The sequence below is a fragment of the Vidua chalybeata genome, chromosome 3 (genome assembly GCF_026979565.1).
Source record: "Vidua chalybeata isolate OUT-0048 chromosome 3, bVidCha1 merged haplotype, whole genome shotgun sequence".
Taxonomy (NCBI): Eukaryota; Metazoa; Chordata; class Aves; order Passeriformes; family Viduidae; genus Vidua; species Vidua chalybeata.
The window spans coordinates 49754491-49766398 of NC_071532.1; the positions used below are offsets into that span (position 1 = coordinate 49754491).

Sequence of the window (11908 nt, forward strand, 5' to 3'; positions counted from 1 at the left end):
CTCCCCAGGAGGTCAGTCCCCAGCCTGTGCTTGTTGAACCTCATTAAGTTTCTCTCCACCCAATTTCCCAGCCTATCAAGGTCCCCCTGAATGACAGCACAGCCTTCTGGTTTATCAGCTACTCCCCACAGCTCTGTTTCATCAGCAAACTTGCTGAGGGTCTCTTTCCTTTAACTGTCTTTCACTGAATGGAAGAGAGGATCTTTCCTGTTTTAGTTTACATTCATTCCTGGCTAATCACATACTGGTTTCACTGTGAGAAATATTATGCTGGAGGTCCTATGAAGACACTGTGAGCACGGAATTACTCCTGTATTGCACATTTCTTATTTTAAAGGAAGGACACTTTTTCCATTTTCTGTTGAAATCATTGTAGAAAACATAAAATATCTGAAACTTCTATTTTATAGAATTTTATGGTATTTTAATTTCAAGACCTGAAGTACAAAACCCCTAAAAGCAATCTTAAGGATATTTCCACAAAGACTTTTTTCATGGTTTTATTTTTATATTACAAGTCTGTTACCTTTGAAAATGCAAATATATACCATCATAAATTGTAATACAGGGCATACAAAGGCTTCATGACCTTCATGTAGCATAAAAAGATTGTGATCAAATAATCAAATAATTTAATGCAGCAAAGGTTAGTTTAAAAAGTATCCAAGTATGTATTCCAGACATAGACAGCAGATGTTGATTTACAGCTGGACCTGTGATGGAAGGCATCTTCTGCCTTTATCCCTGTAATGGGGAAGAAAAAAAAGAATTGCTGCTAGCATATACATTTAAGCTGGGTGGTATTAAAATGAACTGACATTCAACACATGCCATTCACCTGCATTTGTCCTGTCCCTCTGCAAGTTGTTTGTAAGTTCAGCTCTAACCTGAGTTTCCAGCTCTTTACAGTACAGGGCAAGCAAGGAAAAAATGCAGGAAAGTCCCCTAGAAAGTGACTCCTCCTTAGCCTAAATCCACCAACAAAAACTCAAGAGACACCAATGATATGTATCATATTATGAAGCAGAAGAAAGGAAAACTTCTATGGTTTTAGGGTACAGAACTAAGAACAGAAGCCCAGTTTAAAACTGATGTTTTTCCAGTTTTCGTCTTTTACCCTAAATCTGAGCTTGCTAAGGCCAATTCCAATGAAGTCAAGTCTTTGTACTCTCTGTGCTTTTGCACCTGCAAGGCAGGGTTGCTAGCAAATCTTTTGGCTAGGCATATGATATGTGACAATAGATTAGTGATTGATGTAAGTAAAACCCCAGATTTTTCAGATCAGCTATTGGAGATAATTCTTGCATTTTGTCTCATGGGAACTCATGACATTTGATAACTGATTTATTTTTTAAAACACTACACTGAAGAGTGTCCATGAAAAGGGTACAGACTTATCTTAATTAATCCATCAGATCAATTTCTGAGCAGAAAAGGCTGGCAGAGCTTGCAGGAGAATTACATGTTAATAAAGTTGGAGGTCACTCATTTTTCTAGTTAATTATTACTTGATAGAAAAGCATTTATGAAAGCCATACTATGTATAACTATTTAACTATACTATGTACAACTGTTTAAAGAAAGGGAAGAAGCAGATATTTCTGAGGACAGTGCCAACATGCAAATAATCTATCCCATTCCTCTAATCATCTTGGCCTTATCATTCTTACCTGGCGTGCATCTGAGATTATGTAAGTATTCCGGCTAATATTATCATGTGGGATGGCAGTTTCTATGACACACTTTTTTCCCTACTTTTGGAGAGTATCTGCCTTTGGTGAGGGGATAGATCTTGACTTCCAGAGTCATCTCCAGTTTCAGACAGTGACTTACCTGTCTCAGTGGTGCCAGCCCTGTCACTGCAGCACGGTACATTGCCTGCTGCTGTAGGCACTGCTGTGGTCCAGCATTGGCACGTACATTTTAGCCACGATGCAGTAGCTGACTCCAGGCCTCAAATCTTCTATTTTAATAACCTTGTCTTTCCCTTCATACACCAGGACCCTGTGTTGCTTCATACAGCATGGAGAAAGAAGAGCCAGTCAAGCACATTTCCCTAGCAAGTGTGTCTGTGAGTAAAGTTTGATGAGAGCAGAGGATGCAGAACAGCATATGGACTTACACAATCTCAACAGCATTAATAACTTACTTATGCTTTTTAAAGAAAATTCCCTTCCCCCCCAAATTCTTCTCCTGTCCCAATTTTTTAAACTAGGTCATAGATTATGAAGTTGATGGAAAATAATACAGGGAGGAATTACAACTCAATTCAATCAAATTCAATTCCTGAAAAATAAGCCTACTTTGTTTTCAAACACTTGTACAGTCATTGCTGCTCTCACAATCCCAGGAGACTGTTTCAACAGCAAAACAGGTATGGTGTGCCTGCACTTTCCTGGCTATTCAATGGTAAAGGGTTCATATCTGAATATACTCTTACCTCATCTAGCAAGTTGTTAATTATGAAGACTTGAAACAGCAGATCATAATAATTTGTCATTGGTATTTTGCTGCCTCTCTTCCTTCTATAAGGAGAATGTGGAGCCTGGAGCTTTACTGTTATGGATTTGTTGCTATGAACCACAGTTACCATTGGAGGTCCTATCATAGCTATGGAAAAAAAACCAAAGCTATAAACACAGTTATCGTTTTATTTCCTAAAACGATTTCCTAGAATGCAATTTGAATCTATTCAAAAATTTCATATTACCAACAATATATTATGCTGTATTTATTCCTTAAGTGACACTTTGTAAATTCCTACTTCTTGGTGTTTATTGGGTTTGGTTATTGTTATTTTGGAGGTGGCATTTCCTGTGTTTGTAAATCTATCTTTGAGCCAAAAGTTTTGAAATCCCTTAGAGCTGATGTTGCTAAGTGCTGACTGATCAAGCAAAATTCCAAAATTGCCCTGATTTTCTTTTTCCCTTGTATTTGTCTTTATGCTTTCTGCACAGAACATCCATTTAAACTATTTCAGCTGTGCCAAGGATGCAGTTTACATCATCACTTTGAAATATTTTGCAATCAGCTTGGTTAAACACAGCTAAGGCTTGAAGCCAGTGCCTGCATACATGTGTGTGCAGCACCAGGAATGTGGGGACATGGGCAGCAGCTGCCACACGAATCTCTCCGGGAGGAGGAGGTGGCACAAGGCAAGGTGTTCTGGTTCTGGTTTTGCTGCAAGGTACTTTATGTCAAAGCTTGTGGTTTCATCTGTGCAGGAGGCTCAAGGTGGTTTGCACTTCGGGGCTGTGAAGTGACCCACACTGACAATTTGATTTTGCATTGGCCAGTGAGGGGAAAACTAGTTAATTCATGGTGAACTTACTGGTAGGTAGACTGCTACTGTTCAGCGTTTGGGCAGTCCTCCATTTCTAACATACTGTGGCACTATAATGACAGTGCTAACCAAAAGCTTTGCACATGTCCTTTCTGTGTCCTTTCCTGCAGTCAGGATAACACATAAATGTGAGAAGGATGGTGGCCACACACCACACAGCTCTGTTCTCTCTTCTCCCCACAAAGAAAAAATGCTTCGTTTTTTATTGTCTTGAGTCCTATCCTCCAGCAGCTCCAAAAATGCCTGAAAATGATTTGTGTATTTCCATGCCCAGAGGAAGAGGTTGAATTAAACGGATCTTTTGATCTCCTGATTACTGGTAAATGGCTATTTAGCCATTATCGCTTGGCTTTCAAGTGTGTGGAGAATTACTGTGGCATAACACTTCACCTGAGAGCTATTGACTCACTTCTTTACAAACAGCTTTGTGGCTAGAAAAGGATTACCCATGGTTTGCAAGTTGTGAGCAGAAATGATGCTTTCCATGCCATGGAAGATCAAATTCCTTCCGGAGGGACATGTATGTTTGCACTTACTTTCTCTCCAAGGAGTGAATCTGCAGCTGAGGCTCCAGTTGGAGTAGACACCAGCCAGGGCTGCTCTCACTCTGCTGTAGTAAGGCTCCTGGATATCAGAGGTCTCATGTGTTAGGTCACAGACATGGCTTGAAATCCCCCAGCATTCGTCTTTGTTTTGCCACGTGCTCTGCCCATACCTATGGAGAAAGAGGAGGAAGGATGTAAACTTCAAGGATCACTGCCTGTGTCCATGCAGATTCTCAGCCATCTGTTTTACTCTCTTGGCACTGACAAGCATCTTGCCATGGAAATTAATTGCCTTCAATTTGATAACAGGGAAGGTTGATTTCATGGGTGTTTGGGAGCTACAGGTTTCTGTCTTTTCTGAAAGAAATCTAAAGCAGAGACATGGGTCAACAGCCCTGTCGGAAGCCACCTCTTAGCTGCCCCATGGGACAGGTGGGCAAGCTTCGGCTTAGCCAGTGTGTTCACTGCTGGGCAGAATGCTGGATTTCACCAAACCGTTTCCCAAGGGCAGTAATGATTTCAGGCACTCACCAGTGTGCCAGGGATAGGAGCAGACCCTGGAGACCAGCCCCTAATGTTACCTCAATCTTTCCATGCAAGGCACCCTGAGGCAGTGCTGTGGGCAAGGTAGGACACTGAAATACCTCTAATGTTCTATTATAGAATAACTTGACCTACCTAGACCTGCTTGAAGCAGGTGGCTGGACCAAGTGACTTTCAGAGGTCCCCTGCAAACTACATTTTGCTTCAAACCCTTGGTCAATGAGGGTGCAGAGCATAGTACTGGAGGTGGTTACTCCTTGCCTGCCTCATGCTGCTTGACTGCACCTCATGGGATTGGTAAGTGCAGAAACAGCTGCGAGGTGGCAGTCAAGGAGGATGTGGCTGTTCCCCAGGAATGAGAACATCTTGTCACCTGAGAAATCATTTTAGCCCCAGAAGGGCTAAGCCCCAGCACAGTGGGAGGCCCCAGTACTTACACTTTGTACTGCACAAAGTAGAGCGCATCTCTCGCCTCTCTGGCCCACCCAGGCTGCCAATGCAAAGTGGTGTTGAAATTTAACGAATGGAACTCTACCTTCTGTGGCTTAATCGAATCTTGCAGGTCTTGGTTTTCCAAAACTAAAAGCGCTGCAGATAAGAAGGAATGATAACATAACGTGTTTATCACAGGCACACTCCTCCATACTGGAATCAGAGGGTATTGCTACAGACCATTTCGTTTCATGACTAGCAGACCACAGGGAAGTTAAGTCTCCTGGATCTCACATTCAAAACTTTCCAAGTCATGAAGTCAAGCAGTTACAGAAGAACTACTTTTACATAGTTACATTTAGAACTATGAAAGGAATACTTTTATGTGGTCTGAGTGTTTGAGGTGGGTTTTTTTTTGCTGTTTGTTTTAGGTTTGTTTGTTCCTTGTTATTTTGGGTTTGGTTTTTTTTTTTTTTTTTTTTGTTTTTGTTTTTTTTTTTTTTTTGGTTTTTTTTGTTTTTTTTTTTTTTTTTTTTTTTTGTTGGTTTATTGGTATATTTTTTCTTAGTGACTTTGCTGCTGTGAAAGATGCCTCATGCACATCCCTGGAAACAAACCCTTCACATCTGTTCACAGAGTCTGCAGTGGGCATCCCCATCAATACTTAAAAGTCAAGTGCTCTTTCCCTCTTTACTCCACAACTCAGCTTTAACCTGAAGAAATTATAGCTTTTATAACTGTTGCCACAGTCATGTTTACCAGCTCCTGCCTAATAAACAACCACCTGAAATTCACTTCTTTTCCTGTCTGTACCACTGGAAAAGCTGTCCAACAGTTTTCAAGACCATCTCTTTTCAAACTGAATCTTTTCAAAGATTCAGTTAACAACCTCTGAGCCATTCAAACCCTAATATTTTTGTGGGTTTTGCAACCCGGATGACAGCAGCTTTTATCCTGGCATAGAACAGAATCAGATAAGACTTGTACTGGCTGCTGAAACTGGTAATACAGCCATGAAGAAATCTAATGGGCAACACATTCATTTTATCTGCATTTCAGAACCTGGAAAGATAAAATAACAAACTAATTTGAAAGTGACTTGCTTTTGAAACCCACCAAAGGATACAGAGATTTCTTGACTCATCCAAAAATTCAATAACAAGCCCTGTCCTCCTACCCCCCCCACCTTCCCTTCCCATACAGGAAAAAAGCAAAAAGCCCTTACTTACAAGCTGTCTCATGCTGAAGCAGATGCATCAGTAAGCAGAGGAAGGAAAGCATGATCCTCCTCATGCTTAGGAGAGCAGCTCCATGACTGAAAAGCACCTCTCTTCCTCTTGGGCATGTCCTATGAGGAAGTAATTGTTAAGCACTCCAGAGTTCCCCTTATTTTCAGTGGTTTCCAAATTCCCCGGTTTGGCTTTGGTTTAATTTAACTGCAAAACATATGAGTAGCTCTAAATTAAACATGAGCAATCATTCTTTCTTGGCAGCTGTGGTCATGCAGAGTTTGGAAGTAATTATGAACCAAGCCATTATGAAAAATGTCCTTTTTAAAAAACACTAATTCCCAGATGATGTCTGCCAATATTGCTTTACCCCATAAATTTGTCACAGAAGCTTTCTTGCTTCCTTGCATTTCTTAAAAATGCTAGGATTTTAAATATTTGTTTGTTTGTTTGTTTTTAGCTCACTAGTTGCTCAGAGCTGAAGAACACAAGAAATTTTGCTCCAAAGATATAGAAGACCTGCCCATGGGATGTGCTTTGGGTTTGATGGACTGCCTCTGGGCCAAAAGCAAGAGATGAAGTTTGCAGGTGTGCTGGTGGCAGGACATCATCTAAGGAGCTGTCACTGGAGGAATGAGGGCTGTGAAATCACCTCTGGCTGTTGGGCAGCACATTCATCCCATGCTGTCTGCAGGAGAGATGCTGGGATGCTGGGGAAGTTGCAGGACTGACAGCCTCCAGACTGGAATTAGGAAGGTAAGCCCAGCCCATAGGGCAAAGTGCCACTCTGGGTTGGACTTTCAGACTGCTCGGAACCGTATGCATCAACTGGTGCAGGTGTGCTGCAACACTGCCTGCACAAATATTGGCATTTGTCAGTGTTATCCTCTGGATCCTGCCTGCCTAATATGTCCATCCCTGCAAGCTTGACCCCAGGGTTGGGGATGCTGGGGCTCTCTGGTGAAAAAAATATTACTCTGTGCTTGCAAATGCTTGAATGCCACATGCACGTCTGCCTGGCGGGAGATGAGCTTTGTACTCCTGTGATGTGTGGAAACCTTAGACAATTTGGTTGCTGGTGGTGAACGTGATGCTACTGCCTAGCCTTAAACACTTACTCTTCCCTCCCCAAAAGCTCCCCGATGCTGACACCCACTGGTACTTCACTGCTCATGCACTAGTGCAACTAAGCAAAAGTCTGGATATTTTCTATTTTGCAAACTCATGATGATAAGCAAAAGGAGAAGAATGCAAATTTTATAAGACTTTGCGCAGCCCTGTGTAACAACTTCCACAAAAGGAGTAACGGATGTGAAGTCTACCTGTCTACAAAAAATAATTGTCATGAAATCATCTTTACTTTGGGAAAATGTGGAAACAGAAGACTTGTCAGGTCAAAAAAAAGTGCAAGTTCTGGTTCAAATGAACTTATTTAAAGGCCACCAGTTATATTGAACAAACTGAACAACATTTAGTCAAGAAGCTGATTTTGGTCAGATAGATGGGCACAGGGTCTCAGTTCAGCTGATCATCTATACCTCATTATACTAGCACCAAACCTGCCCCATATATAGTAAAATGCTAACTGTGTAGCTTTGAATAATGAATTAGTCAAACCAGTTAAGGGAATTAAAGAACTGAGAAAAAATGAAGGAAAGAAACCCCACCAAAATGAAGGCAGAAGTCAGAAAGTCTATCTCCGGCTGCAGATTTTTTTCTTTAAAAACTTTAAATAATTTATTTACTTTAAATAGTTTCCCACGCCAAATTCAATTAGTATTTCATCATGTTATATGAGCTCAAGTACAGGAATAGGGAATTTTTACAAACCAATCACTAGACTGAAAAGTCATCAGTGTTTAGTCACAGGTCATGTATTTGTTTACTTGAATTGTACACACCTTCTCATATCCCGAGAAGCAGCCCATTGCCAGGAGCTGAAGTGTGGACCTTTGTCAAAGTTCCCTTTGATGGTGGTTCCTCCTAGGAAAGCGGAGCTGGGGGCCAGCCTGCCGGTGCCAGTGGGTTTTGCTCAGAAAAGGCTGCTGTGCCATGTGGTGAGACAGGGCAAGAAATGCCTGTCACATGGGTGTTGGAAAACACCCAGGGTTTCCTGTGCACTGCACTCCGATAGTGTTTTATCTGCAGCTGGGCTCAGCATTCTGCAGTAATCTCTCCACGTAATTTCTGTTGTCATTGAAACAGCCGCTGTTGCAATAGCAGACTATTAGCACCTGTGCTACTCATTGGCCTCAGTCATGCTGCTTCAGTGCTTTGTGTGATAAAAATCACCACAGTCAGAAGGACCAGCTGCACACACACACACACGCACGCACGTACGTTCGTACACATGTACATACATACATACATACATACATACATACATACATACATACATATGTCTGGAGTCTCACAGAATCTGTGTATAGTGCATATACAGCATATATATAGTGTATATAGCACATTTCAAAATGTAAACTATTGAGGAACACAGGATGATGCACACTGCAATGCTATTTAAAATACGAGAACTTTTGTAAACAATATTAAGGGGACTCTGAACAGTACTTTATGAAGAAATGGAAAGTTAAAATGCATTACTTAGCCCAGCAGAATCCACATAAGTAGTTATGCTACTAGCTCATCCTAGCTTACACTGCAGCATGTCTCTGATCTAGACCATTGTGAAACAGCAGAACTGCTACTTTTGTGAACCAACGTAGAAGACCATGTGTATGAGAATTTTTTCCATTGCTGGAATAGAAACCTATTTGAATGCTGGGTAAACAGCTTTCTTTCTCTTGAGGACAGATTATTGCTACCCAGAGGTAAAAGTCAAGTACATTTTTGCTGAAAGCTGCTTGACTCATTTCATTTGAAAGGACCACCTCCTTGTTACTCTTTTCTTTTCTTTTGCCCTTGAAAGGGTTGTTTCCCATACATAAGAGGAGAAAATGTAAGCCTGAAACTGCTACTGTAACATGACCTTTAGCTTTTCAGATGCGAGTGTGATATTTGCAGTGGGTGTGAGGGTGGGTTTTGTTTACATGCCTGGATGAGGATGAAGGAGGATGAAGAAAGCATATCCAAAAGCATACAGGGAACACTTACAGTAACTGCCAGAGGCAAGGCAATTCTTTCTCATGTGTGGCATTTCACACAAAAATAAAAAAAAGTGAGTGTTACTCTAGACCTAAAGGTTTGTGTTACTCTAGACGTAAAGGCTATTCACAGTTGGAGCCATAGTTTTCAGTCTTTTCTAAACAGCCAGTGTGGACTCAGAGGAAAACCTGTTTTGGGAGGGGACTCTGGAGGTCATCCTGTCCAGCCTCAGCACAGGGATAGTGACAATTTTATCCCACAGTTAACCACCTTTAATGTGAATTTCCTCCTGCATATCCTAGTGGGATTCCTCTGCTGTACTTTATGACAGATTTTTTTGTGGATTTACTGGGTGCTTCAGACAAAAGTCTGCCATTTCTGCAAATGCTACCCTTGGCTATAGTTGGCAATTATTTCTCTCCTGAGTGCCACCTCTCCTGGCTGAAGGGATCCAGCTCCCTCAGCTTCTTCTGGTGTATTGTGCAGGAGGACAGCCCTTCACCAGCTCAGTGGGGACTGGGAAAGTGAATCACTACACTACACAAAAATTAAAACGAAAGCAAAGAAAACCCCTACAGTCAGGCAGGAGGGACTTTTTTTGATTTTTCTTCCCTGTCCTGTAGGGAAGAGACATTGCATCACACGAGTTCTTACAGAAGTTTCTGAGGAAGCAACGCAGACTTTCACTGCACAGTGTGTGCCTTCCCTGCTTCCTGCACACAAACTTCATCTCTCACTGTTAAAGAGCTTGGGTCAACATTTTAAAGATTGCAGCTAGAAATTCCAATGCTGTAGCTGCATCTACATAGGGAGACTTTTGACCATATTAAAGATGAAAATCTGCTGAAGGCTCAAAAGTAGCAAGTCATCATTTACACATGCAGTACTTATTAACACTGTGCAACACACTGAATTGATTGGGAAGTTAGTAACCAACACTAACATTCATTAGGAACTGAAACCCAACCCCAAAATAGCTCCAAGTCTTTCATTTCAATGACAAGCTCCCTTAAAATTGTCCATTTTTCTCACTTGAAAAACCATAGAATTTTATTTTTTCCTACCACTAAGGAGTGCTGTAGCTTGTTTAATCCCATCAAGACACACTTTTTAGGTTGTGGATGCCTCACCAAATCATCTGCAGATAAAAAACTACCAACTTGGAGACATGTGAAATTAATATTCCAGAATTTGTTGGTTTTTCTTAGGTAATCTTCATAGTGTAGTAAAGATGCCAAGTGCTCACTCAGCCAACAGAACTCACAGATAAAACTGCAGAGGTACATCACAAACATTGCTCATGCTTTCTTGGCCCACCTATTAAAGAAAGGCTCAATTCTGTAGTGCCAATGCTCTCTGACACACTGCCACTAGAGGCAGCTGAGGCAACTCCTGATATATTGGTAGGATATGACCCACACACTGATTTTTTCTTTTTTTTTTTTTTTTTTTTTTTTTTTTTTGGTAGGGAGTGGTTTGAAGCCTCTGCATCTTATCACCAGGTCCAGACCACACTGGGCTGACTCAGCAGATGGTACAAGAAGGGCAGGGAGTTGGCAGGCCTTCACTTGGGAAAAGACACACAGAACTGGGACGCTTGCCTTCATATTTGTCATCAAAAATTGGGCAGCAGAAGGAACAAACACTTCTGGTAGCTACTTTGGACAATAAAACCTGGAAAGATACAAGTTCCAGGGGTTTCCCTGGCCAAGGGGAAAAAAGAAATAGAAGGAAGAAAAAAGAGAATCTGCCTTTCACTCATCTCTTCTGCAAGGAGAAATTTGCAAGCATCACACTTTCTAGCCTGTGGCTCAGTTCTGTGATTGTCTTTTGAATTCTCAGTATCATTCTCCATTATCCAAGAAATGCAAACTCTAGACCAAGAAGTCCGTTCTTACAATGATATTTACCACCACTGTCTTCAAATACCTACTGTATTTGTATATACACCATTTTACACGCCTTTTTTGTTTTCCTTAATAAATACAATGCTGAAGATCTTGTGTGGATAGTCTATGAGCATTCAGGAATTGGTGTTCTGAGCTTTTCAGGACAGGACACTTCACACTTAACTGGTTTTCACACTTCTCAGACGTGTTAGTTTCGAGTCTACTGCAACATGACTGTTAAACCAATAACATCACTCTGTGATTCTTAAAGACAAAAAAGCTTTGTTCTGTATTTGTCTTAAATGAAGTTTAGTGTATCTCAAATAAAATTGCTAGTTTTGCTGCACATGCTGAAGCAATTGACAAATTAATTCTTTGTAATTTACCGTTCAAATTCACAGTACTTTATTGTAATTTCTAGTCAGATTTGGGGTGTGAGTACGAATTAGTACTGTATTAAAACCTAATATAAGGCCAGATTGATACTTGAGATGAAGCCACATGGAAGAAAGGACTGAGAAGTGGCAGAGATGCTCTCTACCTCCTTGCTACCACTGCCCTCTAGCCATTCAGGCAAGCTTTTGCAACCCTTCCTTCCTTGTTATAATTATCTCACGCTTGATCGCATTTGCAGCAAGTTAGCACAGGCCTCAACTCTTACAAACCTGGTAGCAGAAAGCACACAATACATACAGTTCTTATCTTCTGGAATGGAACTACACACACCCTCCACTCTTCCTGCTATTAACTGAGCTGCTATAAACTTGCAAAATGTGCCACAAAACAGTCATGCCCAGAAAGAAAACAAAGTGAATTTATTTGTTT

At 41.1% G+C, this 11908-nt stretch overlaps 1 protein-coding gene across 1 annotated transcript; it reads right to left on the bottom strand.

The window, feature by feature from the left end:
* Positions 1–456: 456 nt before the first annotated feature.
* Positions 457–8095, bottom strand: IL22RA2 (interleukin 22 receptor subunit alpha 2). The gene is made up of 7 exons (XM_053937926.1): positions 7994–8095; positions 6093–6211; positions 4869–5019; positions 3880–4058; positions 2441–2610; positions 1834–2012; positions 457–744 (listed from the first exon to the last, which is right to left on the bottom strand). The coding sequence occupies exons 1-6, from the start codon at positions 7999–8001 to the stop codon at positions 1857–1859; spliced, it is 783 nt and encodes a 260-aa protein (XP_053793901.1). The 5' UTR covers positions 8002–8095; the 3' UTR covers positions 457–744; positions 1834–1856.
* Between the last annotated feature and the right edge of the window lie 3813 nt (positions 8096–11908).

Bases quoted from the DNA above. Each gene is read 5' to 3' on its own strand.
- IL22RA2 (XM_053937926.1), bottom strand. The intron at 4,059-4,868 runs GTAAGTACTGGG...CTTTCTCCATAG, and splicing joins TACTTTGTGCAGTACAAAGT to GTATGGGCAGAGCACGTGGC. The intron at 2,611-3,879 runs GTAAGTGCAAAC...TTTTTTCCATAG, and splicing joins ATTCACTCCTTGGAGAGAAA to CTATGATAGGACCTCCAATG.